This window comes from Hevea brasiliensis, chromosome 14, assembly GCF_030052815.1.
Source record: "Hevea brasiliensis isolate MT/VB/25A 57/8 chromosome 14, ASM3005281v1, whole genome shotgun sequence".
Taxonomy (NCBI): Eukaryota; Viridiplantae; Streptophyta; class Magnoliopsida; order Malpighiales; family Euphorbiaceae; genus Hevea; species Hevea brasiliensis.
In genome coordinates this window covers 18,766,173-18,789,420 of record NC_079506.1, presented here as the reverse complement: position 1 = coordinate 18,789,420, position 23,248 = coordinate 18,766,173, and the positions used below count along the sequence as shown (strand labels likewise).

Sequence of the window (23,248 nt, the reverse complement as noted above, 5' to 3'; positions counted from 1 at the left end):
TAATGCATTAAAATACATTAATTTCCATGCCAAAATTTCCTGTGTTAAGGAGTAGTAGAAATTGAGTGGCGATTTTGTTATTTTCTCAAACTTTTTGCCTTTTTTTTCCTCACCTTCCATTAAACGACGCCGTTTTCCTTTCAGTGTGCTTCCTTCCGCCGCACGCCGCACGCCTTTCCCATAACCTTCTTCATGCGTTCTGCAGGGAAAACGACACCGTTTCAGTTCGCCAGTCTCTTCTTCATGCGTTCTTCAGAGAAAACGACACCGTTTCAGTGTTAGGTGTGCCATTTCCCTCTTCGTTCTACCTTCTTACCTCATTTCTTCTTTCTTTCGTTTTGGTTTTTTTTCGTTGGGGCAGAGCATCTTCTCCACGCTTTTGGTTCTTCAAGTGGGTTTGCTTACTTCTTGATTTGATGGGTAATAGTTTATTTCCTATTCTTCTTCATTTTATTAGGTTTACTATTTATTAGTTGTGATTACCGATTCTCCCATGCCTAATAATGAATTCGCTGTTCTTCTTCTGCGCATTGTCTTGGTAATCATTTTATCTTGCACGCTTTTGTACTATCTTTGTATGTTTATATAATTGATTTGTACTATTTGTTTTGTATTTCTACATTTTATCTCGCTATTCGAGTGGGTTTAGTTCTTGTTTTTCTTTAGTGTTTTTGTTTTGTGTTCCTGTCATTGGTTTTTTGCTTTTTTTCTTGATTTCTCATTATGTTTCATTCTTTTGTTATAGTTGTTAATTTATACATTTTGTTGATTCCTTTTTTATGATTTTTACTTGCTTATTTGATTTTGCTAAAGTTGTGAAGCCAATGATGTTCTGTCATTCTACCCACTTAATATTGGAATGCAAACTTAAATATGAAGGACTTTGCAATGTCTTATATTTAACTTTCTTTTCCTCCTTAAAGTTATCTCTATGGAAATTGAATGTTGATGTGTGATGTATGTAGCTTACCATATAAAGTGATCTAATTATGTTCTATTTGTTTTTAAATCCATAGCTATGCTGAGCGAAAATAAAAGCATATCTATACTGCTACAATATATAAACCGCATCAATTTCCATGGGAAAATTGGCACTGTTGATCTGCAATGCCAAATTCAAGGGTAATTTTGTGAATGTGGGGTGTTTGGAGGCTGTTGCTAGATCATGAAGGAAAGGTTGGAGTGAAAGAAAGTGTATAAATGAATATCAGTTTTGGTAAGTTTGATATGTGTTTGTCTAATTTATAATGCTCATCCAGGATATGTATTATTATTTTTGCTAATCCTCATATCCTATTTGAGTCTCCATAAAATTGTGAGCTTTGTTGTTAAGCACACTCAACCTGTTTTACCTCCAGAATAAAGTTTTAGGTAATTCATTTCTTTCACCTGCAATAGCATTTTCTTTTTGGAAATTAATCATGTTTTCTTTTTAACTCTAAAGTTCCTCTCATGATATTGTTTATGAATAAATAACCATATTATGGAGTTTGAACTCTAATTTGGTCTAATGATTAAAAAAGAAAGGTCTGGTGAGAAATTGCATCCTTTTTCATTTTTCTATATGGTTTCATTAATTATATTTTGACTGTCAAACGCTTAATTATCAAATTTTCTGGGATGTATTTTTCTTTTTCAGCTAATTCCCTGGATAATGAACAAGATATAAGCTATCAAACAATTAAATTTTGCGTACCCTTACTGAACTATTTAATTCTAATTGAAGCAAATGTGTACTATTCAATTGTATAAGTTTTGACTCTTATGAGTTTAAGTACAGACTTTCATCCTATCCAATTTATGATCGTATGCAAATTTACCCTTTCTGCTATACTATGACTATCAGTAGCTTGGCCTCTTTTTGCACTAACATGAATAACTTCTTCTGCTTTATCCACTTCTTTCTCTTTGTTCTTCCCTTTTTTACCTCTGCCCAACTTCTGAAAATGTCAAAGACTAAATACCTGTTGGCTTGATTTAAATAGAGATAAACAAAATAGGAACTAAAACTTAAAGAAATGATTAAGAAAGAGGTTTGAGAAACAGATAGACACGCATTCTTTTTCTTTGTATCGGTAGTAGAGGCTGTGGAAGAAATGTTCTTGGAACTGCTGGTTGATCGTGCCTCTGATTTTCTCTTCTTGCTGCTGTTAGGGAAAACATTTTGACTTGAGGTGGAAGTGGCAGCATGAACAATTGATGCTGAATTCACGATTTCCTGATGATGGAAAGCACTTGGAAGACCATTGTGATCCTACCTTGCTAGAAATTCAAGTGGTGGTTGGTGGTGGGCCAAGAAAGAGTCTACTGAGAAGTCAGTGGCGCTGAAATTCTCTAAGGTACTCAGATTTAGCTTTGGAAGCTGCTTCAACATTTGTATGTTCATATCCATCTCTATGAAAGGCTGAGAAAGTCTTAGCCTCTGTAAATATTCTGTAAACTCGGCCATGAAGAATATTTTCAGGTGGAGTACTTTTTAGAGACTCTTAATGGAAAAGGTAGGAATTGAGAGTAACATCTATAAGGTACAAACAAAATGTGTATTATTAGAAGAGTTTAATTAGTATTATTGATTAACAAATAGTACCTTGAATATTTCCTATATGAAAATGTGGGTGTCACTGAAATTGTGTTATGCTTTAAATTTAAGTTAAAAATTGAAAGCATGAAAGCTCCAAGTGAAAATTTCATTTTCTGAAGCTGAATTTGTTAGGTAGGTCCATATATATATATATATATATCCAGTAGTGTGGGGCCATTATAAGTTCTTAGATTAAGGCTTAAATATTGGAATAAATGATAAAGAATGCTTTTTTTTTTTTAACTTTTGTAAAAAAAAAAAAAGTGAACTGGAAGAAATTATGAAGCTCATTTCTGTCCAGGTCATCTATCCTTTTGGTGGCTGCTCATTCACGAAGGTTAAAAAATTTCAGGAAATCTTTAATCAGTAGCGGATTAGGAGCAGAATATTTATTTATTAGTTTTTCTGCATATGATTTGTCACAATTGATCATCTTCTTCTTTTCTAACATAATTGTCCTGTTTCTATGAACCATATTTCATTATTCGCTTAAGTACGAATGTATAATGCACCTCTTGCAGAAAGAATAATATCAAGAACTAATATGTGTAGCTTGCTGAGATGGAGGAAATTTTTTCCCTGAAAAGCATGACTAGAACTAAAATTCTTATAAATGATACGTTCGCAAAGTACCAACCCCAGTAGTGTATTTTATAGAATGCTTATAATGATCCAGTTGCAAAAAGGGATAGGTTCTTGGCAACTAACAACTGCTCTTCAGCTAACAAACTTGGCAAGGGTGGCTTTGGTTCAGTTTATAAGGTGCTGCAATATCAGAATATTTATTGGCTTCATAGGATTATATCTCTGTTTGTTGAAAGATGTCTGTTATTCTGATAATGATCTTGCTATTGTTGTCAAGATTTATATCTACTATGCTTAATATATATATATATATATATATATATATATATATATATATATATATATATATATTTTTTTTTAATTTTCTAAATCTGTTATCTCATTGCCTTACTAGCGTGACACAAATATCCCCCTTCTAGTTAAATAGGCTGACCAGTGAGATGTATTGGTGATGCTGGTGGCGCAACTGACAGGTGCAATGTTCCTCTCTCTATATGCAGACACCACCAGCATCTCAGCCTAATTTCATTTTAAAATAAAAAATAGTCAAAACACCTTCTATTGAAATCTTAATTAATATCTTATTAGGTAAACCATTTTACATATTTTATTAAAAATTAAAATATATATATATATACACACACGCAGCAAAGGGCGGGTATATGTCTTGTTAGGACATGTTCGGCATTGCTATTAAAACTGCTATTAAGAAAGTTACTTTTTTAAATATACTAGTTAGAAAGTGTTAAAAAATAATTAAAAATTAAATTTGATCAGTTTTAGTTATAAAAACACTAAAATAATAAAACAGTTCTTTTCAAACTCTTTTTCTCAACAGCATTTAAAATTGTACTTTTATTTAAAAAGTAATTTTATTTAGAAAAATAATTTCAGACTCTGAAAATTAATGCCAAATAGGGCTTTAATCATTATGGGCAAAAATATCACGGCAAGCTTTCTCGCTCATTGATTGCTTTAAAATCATGGAGGACCAAGAAAATCAAGATAACATCTCTCAAGTTCCTTAAATGCTAAATCTTCATCCCTGTATAAGCAATAAACCAGTACAGATTTAGAATCAATTGGGTACCAAAACCAATGACATAGCATCTCCGTGGGTGGCTATTGGACCTGAGAGGCTCAAACAAAGTGAAAGGTAAGACAATGCAAGAGAGATTGAGGCGAGAGTGGAAGAGGGTAGCAAACAGAGCAGAGAATGCTCCACCTTGACTTGAATTCTCTTGCTATGAATTAGAAGATTTCTCTCCACCTTCTCCACATAAACCCTTAGGGGCAAGCTCAATTATTAGAAATTCCAATCAAGTCCAAACAATGCTTGAACTTGCTTATTGAAAGAGGCTTAGTCAACATATTAGCTGGATTGTCTGCAGTATCAATTTTCTTAACAACAATGTTGCCTTGTGAAATAATATCTCAAACAAAATGGTACTTTACATCAATTTGCTATGTCCTTTCATAGAACATTTTATCCTTGGTTAAGTGCATAGCACTTTGACTATCACAATAGACAACAGTCACTTGTGAATTTGAACTGAGCTCGCTAAACAAACCTCTTAACTAGATAGCTTCCTTTATGGCCTTAACCACTGCCATGTATTCTACTTCTGTAGTTGATAATGCAATTGTAGGCTGTATGGTGGCTTTCCAATTGATAGCATAGTCGCCAAGGGTAAATATATAACCTATGATGGATCTTCTTTTATCAAGATCACCTGCATAATTTGAATCAATATAACCAATCACATTGCCCTTACTTTTTCCAAATTCCAAACAAGCATTAGTAGTACCTCGCAAATATCTCAAAATCCATTTTACAGCCTGCTAATGCTCTTTACCAGGATTAGACATATATCTACTAATAACACTTACAGCATGTGAAATGTCAAAGCGAGTGCAAACCATGACACACATAATGCTACCAATAGTGCTGGAGTGAGGAACATGTAACATGTACTCTATTTCCTTTTCAAACTATGGGGACAAAGCAGCAGAAAGTCTAAAATGAGCAGCAAGTCTAAAATGAACAGCAAGTGGAGTACTTACACGTTTAGCTTTTTTCATGCCAAAACACTCTAGAACTTTCTCGATAAAATTCTTTTGAGTCAGATAAAGCCTATCTGCAATCCTGTCTCTTTGAATCTCCATACCAAGAATTTTCTTGGCTGCTGCCAAATCTTTCATCTCAAATTCACCACTTAATTCCTTTTTTTAACATGTTAACCTCAAACATATCCTTGGTAGCAATAAGCATATCATCAACATAAAGTAACAAATAAATAAATGAGCCATTAATAATTTTTCTGAAATACACACAGCTATCATATTGGCTCCTGGAATAACCATGCCCAACTATAAAGGAATTAAACTACTTGTACCACTATCGAGAAGATTGCTTCAAACCATATAATGATTTTTTCAATAAGCAACATGATCTTCTTTACCTTTAATCTCAAAACCCTCAAGTTGTTGCATATAAATTTTCTCTTCAAGTTCACCATGCAAGAATGTGATCTTAACATCCAACTGTTCTAGCTCTAAATCATGTATAGCAACTACAGCAAGCAAGGCACGAATAGAGCTATGTTTAACAATAGGTGAGAAAACATCATTAAAGTCAACTCCTTGTACTTGACTATAGCCTTTAGCCACCAACTGTGCCTTTTATCTAGTATCTTTAATACCTAGAATGCCAACTTTCTTCTTGAAGATCCATTTGCAGCCAATAATCTTTTTATCTTTAGGCGGTTTCACCAATTCCCAAGTTTTTTTCTTATGAAGAGACACCACCTCCTCTTGCATAGTAATCAATCACTTAGCAGAATCATCACAAGAAACGGCTTATGAATATGTGAAAGGAATGCCATCTCCTTCTGTTTCTTGTGCAACAACATAGGTAAAAGTGACATAATCTGCTAATCTTGAAAGCTTCCTTTTCTCTCTCTTTGGCTTATTTTTGGCAATCGAGTGCTCCTCCTCCACTTTTTCTGTTGATTCTTCTACTTCTGTTGAAGTGGGTAATTGAACTGGGCTCTGCTCTGAAGTATTATTTTGTGAAGAAGATATATTCTCCACCTCAATCTCAACCTCCACCTGCTTGTCTGAATTCTGCACTCCTGTGTCAGAAGAACCAAAAGACTTCTTCCTCGGGTGAAGCATGGAAGATTTATCAAACACAACATCCCTACTAATAACAGACTTAGGTGACTTAGGATCAAGATACCAAATTTTATATCCTTTTACACCAGGAGGATAACTAATAAATATTCCCTTCTTAGATCTAGGTTCTAATTTTTCATCATTGGCATGAACATAAACAAGACAACTAAATATCCTTAAACTAGAGTAATCAGCAAAGTTTCCAGACCATACCTCTTCTGGAGTTTTATAGTCAATTGATGTAGATGGAGAACGATTCACCAAATAACAAGCTGTAGAAGCCGCTTTTTGCCCAGAAATCCTGAGATAAACCAGAATTTAACAGCATACATCGGACTTTTTCTAATAAAGTTCTATTCATACGCTCAGCTACACCATTCTGTTGTGGAGTTCCTCTAACTGTAAGATGTCTTATAATGCCCTCATCTTTGCAAAATTTGTTGAACTCAATATAATAGAATTCTAACCCATTATCAGTGCATAAGCGCTCAATTTTCTTGCCTGTCTGTCTTTCTACTAGTGCTTTGCATTGCTTAAAAGTAGCAAAGACATCATTTTTATGCTTTAGAAAATAAACCCATACCTTCCTGGAGTAATCATCAATGAAGGTAAGCATGTACCGAGCACTATCTTTTGAATGAATACATGTAGGCCCCTAAAGATCTGAATGGATATAATCCAAAGTACCTTTAGTTCTGTGAACTCCTGTATTAAAGTTAACTCTCTTTTGTTTGTTGAAAAAACAATGCTCACAAAAATCCAAACTTGATGTACTTTGGCCATAAAGAAGACCCCTTTTGCTTAACATAGTCAAGCCTTTCTCACTTATGTGCCATAACTTGGTCACATCTAAATCTGACATAGATGTGGTAATTGCTGCTGTACCAATGACTGCTGAACCTTATAACACATATAATCTGCCAATTTGTATGCCTTTCATCACAACAAGAGCACCTTTCAAAACCTTCAAGACTCCACCTTCACTATAAAATCTGCAACCGTTGGCTTCTAAAGTAGATAAAGAGATGAGGTTCTTTTTTATCTCTGGAACATGTCGTACCTCAGTCAAAATTCTGACCACGCCATCGTGCATTTTCAGTTTGACAGTACCAATACCAGCAACTTTACAAGGATGATCATTACCCATCAATACAACTCCTTTGTCTTTAGGTTCATAAGAGGGAAAACAATCTCTATAGAGACATATATGATATGAGCAAGCAGAATCTAAGATCCACCCTTGTATAGAATTGGTACCATCATCAGTCACGACATAGACATCACACTCTTCCTCATTAGTTGCAACACTAGCTTCAACAAGATTCTCATATTTCTGTTTTTTTTTTTTTTTTTCTTTATTCTTGTTTTGAAGCTTAAAGCAATTAGCCTTGATGTGCCTTTTCTTCTTGCAATAATTACAAGTCAGATTACTGTGCCTGGACTTTGATTTTGATCTGGATCGACCACTGCTGCTCGAACCTTTTGAAGTGGACTTTCCTTTGACAATTAGGCCCTCAACTGGACTATTCTTATCACCAGAAGCTCTTTATCAATAAGGCCTTTTGAAAATAAGGATTCTTTAACTTCTTCTACAATTAGAGTTTTTCTACTGTAGATTAAATTCTCTCTGAAATTCTTAAAAGATGGAGGTAAAGACCGTAGCAACATAAGAGCTTTGTCTTCTTTTTCATACTTAATATCCAAATTTTCCAAATCCATAAGGATAGAATTAAATTCATCAAGGTGTAATTTTAGGGATGTACCTTCTGCCATGTTAAGCATGTGCAGTTGATGCTTCACAACCAATTTGCTGGTGAGGTTTTTCGTCATATGCAGAGACTCGAATTTCTCCCACAAGTCTTTAGCAGTCTTCTCATGGATGACTTCACGCAAAACCTCATTTGACAACCATAACTGAATGGCAGCTAATGACTTTTCTTTCAATTCTTGCTTTTATTCCTCTATCATTGTGGCAAGTAATTTATCCTTTCCCGATAATGCTTTTTGCAATCCATTCTATGTCAGAATCACTTTCATCTTGACTTGCCAAAGGGCAAAACTAGCATTGCGATCATACGTCTCAATATCAAATTTTGTAGTTGCCATAAGTAATCCTAAAATAAATATCAAACTAGCTCTAATACCATATTGTTAGGATAAATCACAGTAGAATAAATATTTTATTCAGGAAAATGGGTGCGACAACAAAAACATAAAAGAAAAATAAAATTGGGAAACACACAGAATTTACGTGGTTTGGCGTAAAGCCTACGTAAGTTTATATATATATAATTTAAATGATAAAGAAGGAGACATTTATTATAAATTAGTTTTTTTTAATTATTGTTTAATTTATTTATTTTAATGAATTAATTATTTGATTTCATATTTTAAAAATATATTATTTACTTTTTATATTTTACTTTTGTTAAACTATTTAGTGAATCAGTCAAATTTTTCATTATTTATATTATTTAAATTATTATTTAGTCTCTTTATTTTAAGTAAATTAATTAGTTGATTCTTATATTTTCAAAAAAACTATTATTTAGTCTCCTTTAGAAAAATTAATTAGTTGTATGTATTTTGAAAAATATAATATTTTAAAAAATATAATTTTTGATAAAAATAGAAATTTTGTTACTTGAAAACTAAATCTAAATTTATATTTTTTTTATTTTCAATTTATTGGACATTGTTTTATATTTTCTCTATTATGAAATAAATTTTCTCCTAACAAAATAATGAACGGAGGAATGACTGATTAATTAATTTTATTAAAATATAAAAATTAAATAATAATTTACTTTCAATACACGTTATTGATACCCATTATACGTATTCATTATTTATTTTTTATATTACACTGCAATTTTGATTTAATTTTATTCTCAACATAAGTTCATATTTTATTACTCTATTACTGGTTTAAATATATATATATAACTAATATAACTAATATATAACTAAAATATTTTATATTACTCTATTTATTTTATTGTTAATACTTATTATTTTAAGGTAATATATTAATAAAATAAAAACATTTTTTCACTCTATTAAAAGTAGTTGTCTTTTCTTATTGATTTTGTGGCTTATATTAATTAGAATAATTTTTTTTTTCAATTAACCTAATAAAACATATTGTAACTAGCCAAAAACTTGTGCTAGTCTTAAAGATTTGAAAGATAATTTTCAATTTTTTAAGAAAAAATTACATTTATATAAAAAGAGTGTAAATTATATATTTAGGTGATTTTTATATACAGAATATAAGTTGACTCTATATTCATTGACTATATTATAATATTAATTTTTATTTAATTAATTTAATTTAATTTAATTTATAATTTGCATCGGTTTAACTTTTTTATAAAAAAATAATTAATTTTAATTTTATTGTGCTTAATGGAATAAAAAAATAAAATAAGAATTAATAATAATAAATTTGTTAATCGAGACCAATAACTTTTGAAAGAGTAATAAAAATAATAAAGCAACTTAAAAAAAGATTTAAGGGCAATTAGATGGAGAGAAAATGCCTTGTGAGAAGAAAAAAGTTTAGAATGTAAGGTATCATCTATTTATAGGCAAAAGAGGTAGAAAAAATTTAAATCAAATTTAATTAGGCTATTAAACCATTATTAAATAGAAAAAAATTAATTTTTGATTTGGAAGAATTTTAACATTACTATTTAAAATATTAAAACTCTAAAATGTTAGTCATAAACTTTGATCAAAGTTGTTGGCCTTAATATGCCCATAAGTTTAAAATTTTTTAAATATTTAAAAGCAATAGGGAGAAAATTTTTAAGTATTCTATGTTATTACTTTTTATAATACAATTTTAAATAATTTTATTAGTTTAAAATAATTTTAAATGATGTGAAATATTAAACGTAATGAGTTATCAAATTATCAATAATTAAATATTAAATATAATTACAATAAATACATTTAAAAATATTTTACTAAATGGTTTTCATTTTCTTTTAAAATAAATATGGGTCTTGATATGCTTTTAAATTAAAAATTATGAAACATGAAAATGGATGGTAATCAGATTTAGTAATGATATATTTTAACTGTTTACAAAATATATAAAAAATTTAATATTGATATTTCTATTTAAAAAAAATTAAAAATTAATAGATAGATATTATCTTTAATAATTAGATATATTTAAAAAAATTTAATCATTAATTTATTATAAAAATTTAAATATTTTATTTTAATTTGGTGTAGATATTTTAAAGAAAATTAAACTTTCAATTGTGGCAATAACTGGAAAGTCATGATAATATACGTCTTAAATTGGCAAATCATAACAATTAAATACTAAATTTAATTGTATATTGCAACTGTTTAGTAAATATAGAAAAAATTGTTATTTATAAATTCAATTAAAAATTATCATTTGACATAAATGTGATAAACTTAAAATTCTATGAGACTTGAAATCTTACGTGGTAGGAAAAATTGCTATCAATAAATTCAATTAAAAATTGTCATTTGGTATTCATGTGATATAATAAATGATAATTATATTTAGTAATTAATTTTTTTTCTATTATTTAAATTTGAAAGATGAAATTAATTGAGGATTGTATTTAGAAAATTAAATTATAATATAGAAAAAATTACTATTAATAAATTCAATTAAAAATTATTATTTAACATAAATGTGATAGATTTAAATTTTATATGACAGTACTAAGAAAAAATAGGATTGAAATCATATGTAACAGGAAAAATTGTTATCAATAAAAAAAATTATCACTTCATATAAATGTGGTAGATTTAAAAACTTATGTGGTAATATCAAAAAAAAATTATCTACTTTATATATATATATATATATATATATATATAAATTTGCACGACTTTAACAACTATTGATAATAATATATTATAAAAAAAATGATAGTATGCATGTTTTAGTTTAATAATTATATTAATATCTTAATTTATTAAGGTTTTTTTTCTTAATTAATAAATTTTATTTGTATTTGTTATAATATGATTTTTTTTATTTTAAATTATTAATTATTAAAAAGTTTTCTTAATCGATATAAAATCTCTTGACAGCTTTTTAAATTGAAAGTTATATTTTTTTAAATTATCCTTTAAGTATTAATGCAAAAATTTAATATAGCTAAAAATTTTAATTGATGTATAAATATTATAAATAATATAAGTTCAATAATATAAGTTATGTATTTTAGTAATATTAAAATATAATAATATTAAAATATAATGTATGTAAACTTAAATTTGACTTTTCCTCTGGAATATTAATTTGTCATGGCATCAGTGATATTGATTTACTTATCTTATTATATTTCATTGCTACCCATACAAAGTAATTAAATTATTTAAAATTAAATATAGTATAAAAATTTGAATTAATACCCATACAAAGTAAATAAAATTTTCATATTTTAAAAAATTTTATTTTACAATTTTACTATAAATTTCTAATATATATATATATATATATATATGAAAACATTTCTAATATCTGAATAACTAATTAAATTATTATATTAATTACTGTAAAATTGCCCTTCACCCCTTCTCCTTCATCCCCCCTACAAAACAAGGAAATAAACACCCACTGCTACGTGCATGCAATAAAAAGACAACTGCCTCGGCCTCTTCATCCAACCCTTACCTTCTCCTCCACCTCTCTCACCATGGGGACTTTAGAAGAACAAACAGCATATCCCTCCACCGCCACCACCGCCAACGGTACTAAACTCTCTGACCCAGAAAAACCCATAAACGACGAGGTTTCCCCCATTGAGGAGGTCCGACTAACCGTTACCAACACTGATGATCCAACCCTTCCTTTATGGACCTTCAGGATGTGGTTCTTGGGTTTGTTATCATGTGGGCTTCTCTCTTTCCTCAACCAATTCTTCTCTTACAGAACAGAGCCTCTTGTGATCACCCAAATCACTGTCCAAGTAGCCACACTTCCGGTGGGCCATTTCTTGGCTGCTGTGCTTCCCAAGAGTAAGTTCCGCATCCCTGGCTTCGGGTCGAAAACGTTTTCCTTGAACCCGGGTCCTTTTAACATGAAAGAGCACGTACTCATCTCCATCTTTGCAAATGCTGGAAGCGCATTTGGAGCTGGATCTGCTTCTGCTGTTGGTATTGTTACTATTATCAAAGCATTTTACAAGAGAAAAATTTCATTCTTGGCAAGTTGGATTCTCGTAGTCACTACCCAGGTAATTCTTTATTATGGATTTATGGTTGGTGTATAGTTGCTCAATCAAGCGTTCTTGTCTTTTGGTGGCAAAGAAATTTGTTTCTTTCTTTCTTTCTTTCTTGGTTTCAAAAGAAAAGATAATATCTTGTCAATATTAGGTTGGACGTTTTGTCTCTCTTTAGTTTCTGTTTGTTTGGAAGGAAACAAGTAGGGCTGGCCAGCAGCCGGCTATTTATATATATAATGAACCAGTAAGAAAAATTTATATTCAAATCAAAACTATAAATTTCGGTATTCAGAATCAAAAGTCCAGACCGGACTTCACAGTTTTTTTTTTTAAATTTTACTTTTTATTTCGATTAAATTTAATTTCAATTTAATGATTGAAAATATTTTTCAATTTCTTTTTAAAAAATTATTAATTTGAATGAGAATGAACTAATTTAGTTTTAATACACTTTAAAAAAGTAATTTTAATTTAATTTAAATCTATAAAATTTTAATCTAGGTCTTATTTTGAACTGTATTTAGATTTGAAAAAGAAAGATTAAAAATGCTTTTATTTTACTTTAATTTATTTTTGATGGGAGGGATTAAAGAAGAAATTCTTTGAATTTTTTAAATAAATTTATCTTGCTTATTTTCAATTAAATTTGAAAAAATAAATTATAAATAAAAAAGAATAATGGAAATTGATCAATAAACTCATAGTTGTAAAAATGATTTAAGATTAGAAAGGGAATATTAGAAGTGGGTAATTAATGTAAGGTTGATGGATGTGTATGGTAAGTATTACAAGAATCTTTTGATATAGAAAGAGATTTTAAAAATGGAGTAATGTCGGTTTGCAATTTTTTTTAATAGGTATTAGGATATGGGTGGGCAGGGCTGCTGAGGAAATATGTAGTGGAGCCAGCTCAAATGTGGTGGCCTAACACTCTGGTTCAGGTCTCTCTCTTCAGGTATGTCCACTCTCCCTCTTTCTTCTTTTTTATGAGTAAGAGGATTGGAGGAATGAAAACTTAAATCTAACCCTGTTTCATGAGTGATATATTTTCAACTGCAGAATCAAACTAGATTAGACAGTCTCCTTTCTTCGTAAGAGAGAGAAATAGCAGGATTCTACTGGGTATTAAAAAAGGAAAGAAAAATTAAGGGATAGAGCTACTGGGTAATATATGAATGCATGTGATATTTATTTATGATATTTTTTTAATTAATAAAAATAAAGTAATAAAACCACCATGAAGATTCAATGAAGATGTGTATGAAACAAGAAAGAATTAGTGACATATTCAGACAAAAAATAAATGTAAGTAATAATGGACTTGTTATTAATTCCTTTTCTCTTTTATAATTGTTTGTGCTTTTCCCCACTAGAAGTCAGCTAGAATCTTTTAAATGCCTAGCTAATTAATAATTAATCACCACCTTTTTAACCCAAAAAAAATATTTAAAATATTAGTGGAAAAATAAAATAGATTTGATATTTGTTTAGTATTAATACCTAATAGCATAGTGTAAAATATATAAATATTTTTAATATAATTATTAAACTCAAAGTTGCAGAATTTTATAAATATTTTCAGTATTACTGAAAATATACTCGCAGTAATTGTGACATATCCAGTACTAAGAATAAAAATCATGACTATAGAAAAAAAAATGTCAATTTTACATTATTCATTTTCGGTCTTCCTTTCATGAAAAATTTCTAACACAAAGGGATATGCCAAACTACCTGAGCATTTACTTCTGCTGTCCTTTATTGACATTACTTCAGTTCAGAATTCACATAAGAGCATTTATTCCCAACTTTTGGATATGTTCAATTTAAAGAGACATTTCTAGCATTTAATCAGCACCTGGAAAAATAATGTATTTAGATAATGAACAGGAGCTAATGTCAGAATAAATTCTCTGGTATAATTTTGCAGGGCTCTGCATGAGAAAGATGAAAAAGATCGATGCATGACTCGGGCTAAGTTCTTCCTAATTGCAGTAATTTGCAGTTTTTCCTGGCATGTCGTTCCAGGATACCTATTCACAACAGTTACAAGCATTTCATGGGTCTGCTGGGTGTTTTCAAAGTCAGTAACAGCACAGCAACTTGGGTCAGGCATGAGGGGCCTTGGACTTGGGGCTATAACGCTTGACTGGTCTGCTGTGGCATCCTTCTTGTTCAGCCCCCTTATTAGTCCTTTCTTTGCCATTGCCAATGTTTTTGTGGGATATGTGTTGATGCTCTACATTGTCATTCCTATTGCTTACTGGGGACTAGACCTATACAATGCACACAGATTTCCCATATTCTCCATCCACTTGTTTACAGCCCAAGGAAATAAGTATGATATATCAGCTATTGTTAATGACAAGTTTGAGCTAGATCTGCAAAAGTATGAGGAGCAAGGACGAATTCATTTGAGCTTGTTTTTCGTTTTCACTTATGGCTTGGGTTTTGCAACCATTGCATCAACCCTTACGCATGTGGCTTTCTTCTACGGAAGGTAATATTTCACTCAACAATTGTCCAAAGCTTACTGATATGACAAACAATTTCTAATTCTATGAGTTGACCAAAACTTTTACATGTAAGAAAAAAGATGAAAACCAAAATTAGATCAGTATCATTGGATCAGTTATATTTATATTTATGCTCTACTACCAAATGTTATTTTCTGAAGCTTTCTAATAATATATGCACATACTATGTTTATATATATATATATATATATATATATATATATATAAATCAATTGGAAACGAGTATTTACACATGATCACATTCTTGTGCATGACTTATAATTCTCAGGGAGATTTACGAGCGATACCATGCTTCTTATAAGGGCAAGGAGGATATCCATACCAGATTGATGAGAAGATACAAGGACATACCTTCCTGGTGGTTTCACTTGTTGTTGGCTGTCACACTTGTAGTTTCGCTTGTTCTCTGTATAGTCTTGAATGATCAGGTTCAGATGCCATGGTGGGGACTCCTCTTTACCAGTGCTGTGGCTTTCTTCTTCACCCTTCCAATCAGTGTCATAACTGCCACAACCAATCAAGTGAGCTCATTGAACTTTTGGCCACAATTACATATCTAAATCTGATAAAAGATAAAATTTTTAATTGTTTTGCCACAGTCATGCAAGTTATGGTCTCCCAGAACAATTCTCGTATATTCTACCAAAGTCTAAGGTTCCTATGATAGGTCAAATGGTATAAAATTTTGGTGTGGCAGTAAAGAACATCATGTTGAAACTGTGGCTCCATTTAAATGGATTTGATAGCCGTCCTTTTCCCTGTTTCATGTTCCATGCAAACTGTTCTTCACTAATGACCTTATACTTCATGTGTAGACACCGGGGATAAACATAATCACAGAGTATGTCATGGGTATCATATATCCAGGAAGACCAATAGCCAATGTCTGCTTCAAAATCTATGGTTGTATCAGCATGGCGCAGGCTGTCTCTTTCCTCAACGATTTCAAGCTTGGACACTACATGAAGATCCCACCAAGATCAATGTTCTTGGTTCAGGTATATATTTTCTTCTAACTAATCTTGTACCAAAAGTACCCAGAAAATAAAAGAACAAAATATACAGCATCCAGTTGAAGGTTATAATTGCATAAGGTAATTCTTAGAAGCATCTTCAACGCAGAATGATCTATGATAGCAAAATGATATTTATCAGATTGAAAAGACAAACCCCTGAGTACATCTTCCTTTGCACTTGTTCTTCTCTTTTTTTTTTTTTTTTTTTTTTTTTTTAATATCTTGGTACTTCAACCATTAGTGTGGATACTTCATGCAAATTCAGCCCTTGTGCTCTTTCCTATATTCCAAAACTCTATGCCATAATCTTAAGCACTTTTCCTTACATCCAGTCAACAACTTGGAATTCTAAGAACCAAAAGCTTTAAACTAATTTGCTTTCCCTCTATATATTCAAAAATAAATAAATAAGTACATAAAAATAAGAAAGGAAATGGAGAAGAGGAGGTATCATGAGAAAAGCTATTCAGATATGATCACTCTTCCAGGGTCAAAACTTAATCAATTCCCATCCTTTTCAATATATAAACCCTGCATCCTTTCTCGAATACTTTTAAACCCAAATAAAATAATTTTCAAACTCTAGCCCTTCAAATAAGTATGCAAATGTGTTACTAAAATTTGTTCTACATTTTAGTTACTGCAAATAGCATGAAAATTTTCCTCACCAATGATGGAAGTTCAAACATTAAAACAGAATGTACAACAGTGTGTACTAACATATTAACAGGATTATGCTCAAGTATGCGTACACAACTAAAGCATTCTGCTTGTTTGGGGTGAGTCACCAAAAACAGTTTCCAAGGAAAATCGTCTTACCATATTTTTGGGCATCCCAAAACCATTTGAAGCTTAGAATTCAAACTTGTACTAGACAATCAAAAGTAGTAAATACTTTCTAATGTTTTAAACTATATCTAGTGTTGTGGTTTACAATAGCTGACCTATTCTATTCCTATCTTTCTTTTCCATATGGGAATGCTTAGTTCATCGGAACGATACTCGCTGGAACCATCAACCTTGCAGTGGCATGGTGGCAGCTAAATTCCATTATTAACATATGCCAGGACGATCTGCTTCCCCCTAACAGTCCTTGGACTTGCCCAGGTGACACAGTTTTCTTTGATGCATCTGTCATATGGGGTCTGGTAGGACCTAGACGGATATTTGGAAGTCTTGGAAATTATCAAGCCATGAATTGGTTCTTCCTTGGAGGTGCAGCAGGACCAGCTATAGTTTGGCTATTACACAAGATATTCCCAAAGCAATCTTGGATTCCCATGATTAACGTACCAGTTCTTCTAGCATCCGGAATGATACCTCCAGCAACAACAGTAAACTACAATTCCTGGATCATAGTTGGAACCATTTTTAATTTCTTCATCTTCCGCTACAGGAAGCAGTGGTGGCAAAGGTACAATTACATTCTTTCAGCAGCACTGGATGCAGGGGTGGCTTTCATGGCAGTGCTATTGTATTTTTCAGTGGGCATGGAAAACAGAACTTTAGCTTGGTGGGGTACAGATGGTGAACACTGTGATTTAGCATCTTGTCCAATAGCCAAAGGCATAAAGGTTGATGGTTGTCCAGTGAACTAATCACAATCATATTGTTCTTCTGCCACATATTTCTGTTAAAAATATTGCAAAAGATAGATTTAGCAGATAATACAAGAGTAGGATCAGGAATGAACTACAAGGATGGGAAGATTATGACAATTGGAGGTTTCAAGTGTAATATAATTTTTACCATATATTTTGCTTTGAATATAAGTCCACCAATATAAGTTTACTTCTTTCAATGCAAGTGCAACAAAACTAATAGAAAATACATTGTAGCCCAAGGAAAATGACTTAAGTTTGAAACCTTGGGATACTTGTTCGTCTGTTGGGTCCATGGTTTCAAATAACGGTCATTATGTAACATAACGGCCGTTATTTACACATTTTGAAGGATGCCGTTACCCGTGAGGTAATTTTTTAGAGTTGCAGCTGTAACGGGTGTTATGCCGTTGCGTAACGATAACTACTAATTAAATAACGGTAACGGCAGTTACTTGAAATATTCTTCTGTCACTCTTTCACATGTGCACAGTGTTTTTGTGCCTTTTTCTTGTCTCTGCATTTTGGCTTCAATTTCTGCATTTTGGTTTCAATTTCTCTTAAATTTTCATTTAAAGTTTCCTCTTTTCTTCATACAACATCCCTCCTTTCATTGTTTTTTAAGAATCTCGGCTAAGATTAGTAGATTACTCTATTTTCTAAAGCTAATTCTTGGAAAAAGACTAAAAGATGTGAGTTATTTGCTGTTTTATACAATTTATTTTCATTACGCACTTTTTTTTTCTTTTTTTTTTGTTGTTTTGCATATTTGTTGAAGAAAACTAATGTTGATGTTAGATTTTTTATTAAGTTAGTAGTTTGAAGGGTTAGTTTGCCCAACCTATAGGTTTATGTGTTTTTTTTTAATTATTTTAATAGAATTATTTTTAGGGTTTACATTATTAATTACAAAATAACATAAAATGAAATTTAGGCTTCATTAATATTTGCTAAAGCTATGTTTAAGTTTAGAGTTGGGAATAGAAAATTTAGACTTCATTAAAACTTAAGTATAAATTAATACTTATCTTAGTTATTATAGGTAATATTTAATAGATATGTAAGTGTAAATTTCATAAAAAATATATGTTGTAATTTAAAAAAAAACTGTTTTAAAATTGAAAATTTTTTTTCTAACCTATTAATTAATTTCATTTCATATATTCAAATTTGATGTGAGTTAGTACTTAATAATAGTATTTTGTATTGTTAATATGATATAAATGACTTATGAAACTATATTTATTCAAATTAACTCTATCTCATTTGTTGAACAGTGAGATTGACACCTATATTTAGTATTCTAGATTCTAGTTCTGTACTATCTATATAATTATTCTAGTCTATAAATTGTTTAAAGCTAATGATGTCTAAAAATGATAGAGTTAATGTCTTTATTTGATATATTTATGTTTACTATATAGTTGTGTATCTTAGTTTTACTTATATTTATTGATATATAGTTATTTTATAAACTTTGTAAATTTTTCAAAAAAATTTGCGTAGCGCCAGGTCGTTACCTTAACGAACCAAAGTGGTGGCCAACTAGGCTACCCTAGTTGGTTATGAAATATGACAGAATATCCACACATAAAATTCACTTTGATGATTATTGAAGTATATTAATGATAATGCTTCATAACTTAATGCAATCATGATGCATTGTCTGAAAGCCACTGGTTATACTCATCCATCCGTATAATAAAGGAACTAGAACTTGGTAAGCCACCTCCACCGTATGCTGTTTTAGGAATTAAGTCAGGTGACTCAGGTCCTTGCTTAAACAACAAACTACACCGGTATCCTCATGGCCTCAATCAATGGGAATTTGTACATAACGTTAGAAATACTTCTTGTAAATGAACACGAGAGATAATGTTGGACTACTTACACCAGCACGTAACCTTAGACCAGCTGCAGCACTTTTTACATTAAGTTTCCTGTCCATTTCATCACTTAAGTTGGAATTGCCATCAGCTCTAACTCCCTGTAATCATGGAACAGGAATAAATAAGATAGGATGGAGGTTACACCAGGAGGAAACTATAGGCAAGGTTCCCCCACGGTAGGGAAAGGGAGCAGAAAAAGTGAAGGACTATAGTCCGTCTTAGGCAAAAAGAGAATGAAATATGGGAACCTGATTCATTCCACAAGGAGCAAAGATATAATAAAAAAACATGATTTGAGAAAGAGAGATCTGTAATTACCAGGCACTCCCCATGAAATCCTCTACTCAATCGAATTTTAAAAATCTTATCTAGAAACTAGTTTGCAGCACACTGATGAGAGGAAATATATGAATTTCCCTTGGCAATTAAAGAGGTAGAATCCAACAACTAATAAAAAGGCAAGTTAGAGATACTTCAGTGTCAATTAACATTTTAGAAATTGTGAAGAAATATGAACAGAGGAAACATTTTACTCATGTTGAACATCTTCTAGAATAACAAGCTTTCAAGCAATAGGAAGGAAATACATAAACAGTTAATCAATCATAATTCAAATGCCCCAAACCTGTTCAAGCATAAATGGGTTTGTAATTTATCTTCGAGCGCCATTCATTTTGTCCAATATTAAAAGCTCTAATATCCGGTAAGCTCCAACGTCGAAGATCTGCATATGTACCTAAGAACCATTTCAACACGGTCTTGGTCTTCTGGGTTCAACAATCTGTTAACTCCTCCCTTATTCTGACCAAGAGAAATGAGCTCCCATTTTAATATAAAGATTCACATCATCTCCATTTAAAATGCTAGCAAACCAAATGCCAACAGAATAGAGTCTCAACTCTCAAGAGGTACTTACATTATGAGACGTCATAGCTAGAAGCTTGCTAGAGAAATAGTTATATACAACAGTACTCTCTTCAATATCAGTATGAAATGTGACTTTCTCTGCACACTCTTCAGAGGGAATTCTTGGAGGGCGATTAAAGCCTAATACTCTATTAATTAAAAAAACCAAAATAAGCAAAGAGAAAATAATAATTGAATCATTATAGGCAAAGATTAGCACAGCAAGCTTACTTGCACATTGATTGCCGTGAAAGCATCGCGGCAAATCCTGGAGGACCAAGAAAATCAAGAAGATAACATCTCTCAAGTCCCAAATCTTCAACCCTGTATAAGCAATAAACCAATAAAGATTTAGAATTGATTTGGGTACCACAACCAAGAAGATAAAATCTCGCTCGGTGGGTATTGGACCTGAGAGGCACAACAAAAGAGAAAGGTAAGACAAGGCAAGAGAGATTGAGGCGAGAGTGGAAGAGGGTAGCAAACTGAGCAGAGAATGCTCCGGAGAAAGAAGGGTAGTTGTACAGCACCACATTTGGGATCTTCTTTTTTCTTGCTTTGGTTAATGCTTCTAAAGCAGCAGCTGATCGAAACCCATGAGCTCTAAATTCAGCGCCAATAATTGGAGCTATGGAGGAGGCCATTAACGGCCTCGATTTTCACTTTCGAGGGAGTGTAAGAGCCACTGAAGAACGTTATCGTAGCTCCTGTGGACAACTGGAGTGCTTTGCGTGCTACCGTGAAATTATCACATATCCGTGGCACAGTTAGGTTGTAATTTGCATGAAACTATGTGCTTCGGACAGATCGATTTTGTTATTTATTTTTTTGAATAGTCAGTATAGATTTGCTTTTATATACTGATGTTTCCGTGGATATTCCTTATGCTTGATTTGCTCCTGTTTATTAGTCCCTAACACGCCTGAGAAAACAGGTGAAGGTCTTTCTGACTTGAACGTCGGAGTGGCTACAAAATTGATTACCGACCTTCACCCGTTTTCTTGTTCTCAGGTGTTTTAGGGACTAGTAAACAGGAGCTAATCAAGCATCTGGAAGATCCACGGTAACATCATATACGTATAGCAGTAACTACAATCCTGTATTAAAGCTGAAGCTTATTGATGATACAGAAATAATGACAACAATTACAAATTCATGCATATAAGGATATACAGATGAGAATATAGGACGCAGAGATATGCGACCTGGGAATTATAGTCCATTTTGTTATTCACTCTTTGCAGGATTGGGAAAATGTAAAAGAGAATGGGGGCAATTGAACTGTGGCTTCTCATAGTTTAGAGAGCTCCCTCTGTTGGTAAAGACCACCTGCAGGAAAAATCAAACGCAATGCTGATGCTCCCATCCGTTCAAGTGTACATCTGAGCAGTTATGGGGGTTTTGTTAGGGACTGTACAATTGGTGTGATTGCTGGTTTCTCTGTCGCGGTGCTTGGAGTCTTACAATTCTCGCGAGGCAGAGGCCATTGCTCTTCGAGAATCACTTGCTTGTCTTCGGCAATCCAGACTTGCCATGCAGTGCTATGATTTCATAAAAGCTCTAGGATATGAACCTGATAGGCCAACCTTCTGAATGCTCATAAATGGTTTAGAATCAGTTGGTGAAGCTGGTGTTTCAGCTATGTTAAGGCAGGATGCACAAAAGTATTATTACTTTAAAATTCGATTTATGACTTTACATAAATGTGGCATAATTTTCTTTTATCTTCATTTTTATGTTTTTTATATAAAAAATTTAACTTACTATATTAAACATTAGCATTTTATTTAAATATTTTCAAATTTTAATTACCAAAATCTTATCTCATTATATATAAAAAAAATAATTTTTTAATTTTTTTACTACATTTATTAAAAATTTTAAAATTTATAATTTCAGCCATTTATAAAAGTTTAACTTTAGAAAATAACTTATGGTCTATTTCTTCTAAATTGCCATGTGATATGAAAAACATTTAAACTAATATAATAATAAAAATAATCTATTAATTAACTTATATGAAAATTTAGAATTAAATGACATATATATATATATATATATATATATATATATATATATATATATATATATATATATATATTTAATATAAAATTAAAATAATAATTATTAAAATAAAATAACAAATAATCGTTGCGCAAATAAAATGATTAGTTGTGGAACTGATCTTTCATTTTGAAGTGGAGATATATAGGCAATTTTTTAGTGTTATCTAAAATAGGTTGATTTTGTTTTTTTAGATAATATTTTTTTATTATTTAGAATCTAAATTTGATTGTCGATTTCTCATAACATGATTATATACAATAATCAAATAAATGGATTTTCAATTTTACTAAAAAAATGTTTTTTTATTTATATTATTTTTAAGGAAAAAGGTTTAGGTGTTACATGTTAAATAGATTAAACCTGTTTATAGTTTCACAATCACTGCCTATTAAGATAAAAACCTTTTTTTTTTTAATTTTCAAATGAAAGAAATTGAAAAGAAAAAAAAAAGTATTTAGTATTTATATTTTAATAAAATTAGTTATTTAGTTTTTATATTTTAAAAAATACATTATTTGATTCTATATTTTGCTTTGTTAAATTATTTAGCTTTTTCATTAAATTTTCTGTTAATTAATATTGTCAAAGTATTATTGAGTCCCTTTATTTTAATAAAATTAATTAGTTAAGTCTCTATATTTTAAAAGATATTACTATATATTCCA

The 23,248-nt window shown here is 31.0% G+C and overlaps 2 protein-coding genes and 1 long non-coding RNA gene across 6 annotated transcripts; 2 read left to right on the top strand and 1 right to left on the bottom strand.

Moving 5' to 3' along the window:
* The first annotated feature begins 1,018 nt into the window (after nt 1-1,018).
* Nucleotides 1,019-2,644, top strand: LOC131172584 (uncharacterized). The gene is made up of 2 exons (XR_009143110.1): nt 1,019-1,216; nt 2,155-2,644. It is a non-coding gene; the product is annotated as an uncharacterized LOC131172584 (long non-coding RNA).
* A 9,349-nt stretch (nt 2,645-11,993) lies between these two features.
* LOC131172583 (oligopeptide transporter 4-like) lies at nt 11,994-17,718 on the top strand. Its single transcript, XM_058133702.1, has 6 exons — nt 11,994-12,579; nt 13,425-13,522; nt 14,498-15,067; nt 15,373-15,625; nt 15,920-16,102; nt 17,107-17,718. The coding sequence occupies exons 1-6, from the start codon at nt 12,040-12,042 to the stop codon at nt 17,716-17,718; spliced, it is 2,256 nt and encodes a 751-aa protein (XP_057989685.1). The 5' UTR covers nt 11,994-12,039.
* On the bottom strand, nt 14,132-21,731 carry LOC110640974 (uncharacterized). Of its 4 annotated transcripts, XM_058133704.1 has the most exons (7): nt 20,928-21,728; nt 20,748-20,840; nt 20,527-20,665; nt 20,236-20,411; nt 19,626-19,708; nt 15,456-15,608; nt 14,132-14,425 (listed from the first exon to the last, which is right to left on the bottom strand). In XM_058133704.1, exons 1-4 carry the CDS (start codon nt 21,158-21,160, stop codon nt 20,304-20,306), a joined length of 573 nt encoding a protein of 190 aa, XP_057989687.1. In that variant the 5' UTR covers nt 21,161-21,728; the 3' UTR covers nt 14,132-14,425; nt 15,456-15,608; nt 19,626-19,708; nt 20,236-20,303. The 4 variants fall into 4 exon arrangements, with proteins under 4 accessions (XP_057989687.1, XP_057989688.1, XP_057989686.1 ...); XM_058133703.1 differs by lacking the exons at nt 14,132-14,425; nt 15,456-15,608 and adding an exon at nt 17,634-17,750; XM_058133705.1 differs by lacking the exons at nt 14,132-14,425; nt 19,626-19,708 and having other exon boundaries at nt 15,483-15,608; nt 20,928-21,731.
* Nucleotides 21,732-23,248: the final 1,517 nt, after the last annotated feature.

What these genes read in the sequence shown, in the direction of transcription:
- LOC131172583 (XM_058133702.1), top strand. Translation starts at nt 12,040, where the DNA reads ATGGGGACTTTAGAAGAACAAACAGCATATCCCTCCACCGCCACCACC. An exon ending in GTGGCTTTCTTCTACGGAAG is followed by an intron (nt 15,068 to 15,372) that starts GTAATATTTCAC and finishes TATAATTCTCAG; the next exon opens with GGAGATTTACGAGCGATACC. An exon ending in TAACTGCCACAACCAATCAA is followed by an intron (nt 15,626 to 15,919) that starts GTGAGCTCATTG and finishes CTTCATGTGTAG; the next exon opens with ACACCGGGGATAAACATAAT.
- LOC110640974 (XM_058133705.1), bottom strand. Translation starts at nt 21,160, where the DNA reads ATGGCCTCCTCCATAGCTCCAATTATTGGCGCTGAATTTAGAGCTCAT. An exon ending in TCTTTTGTTGTGCCTCTCAG is followed by an intron (nt 20,841 to 20,927) that starts GTCCAATACCCA and finishes TTGCTTATACAG; the next exon opens with GGTTGAAGATTTGGGACTTG. An exon ending in TAGCTATGACGTCTCATAAT is followed by an intron (nt 20,412 to 20,526) that starts GTAAGTACCTCT and finishes TCTCTTGGTCAG; the next exon opens with AATAAGGGAGGAGTTAACAG.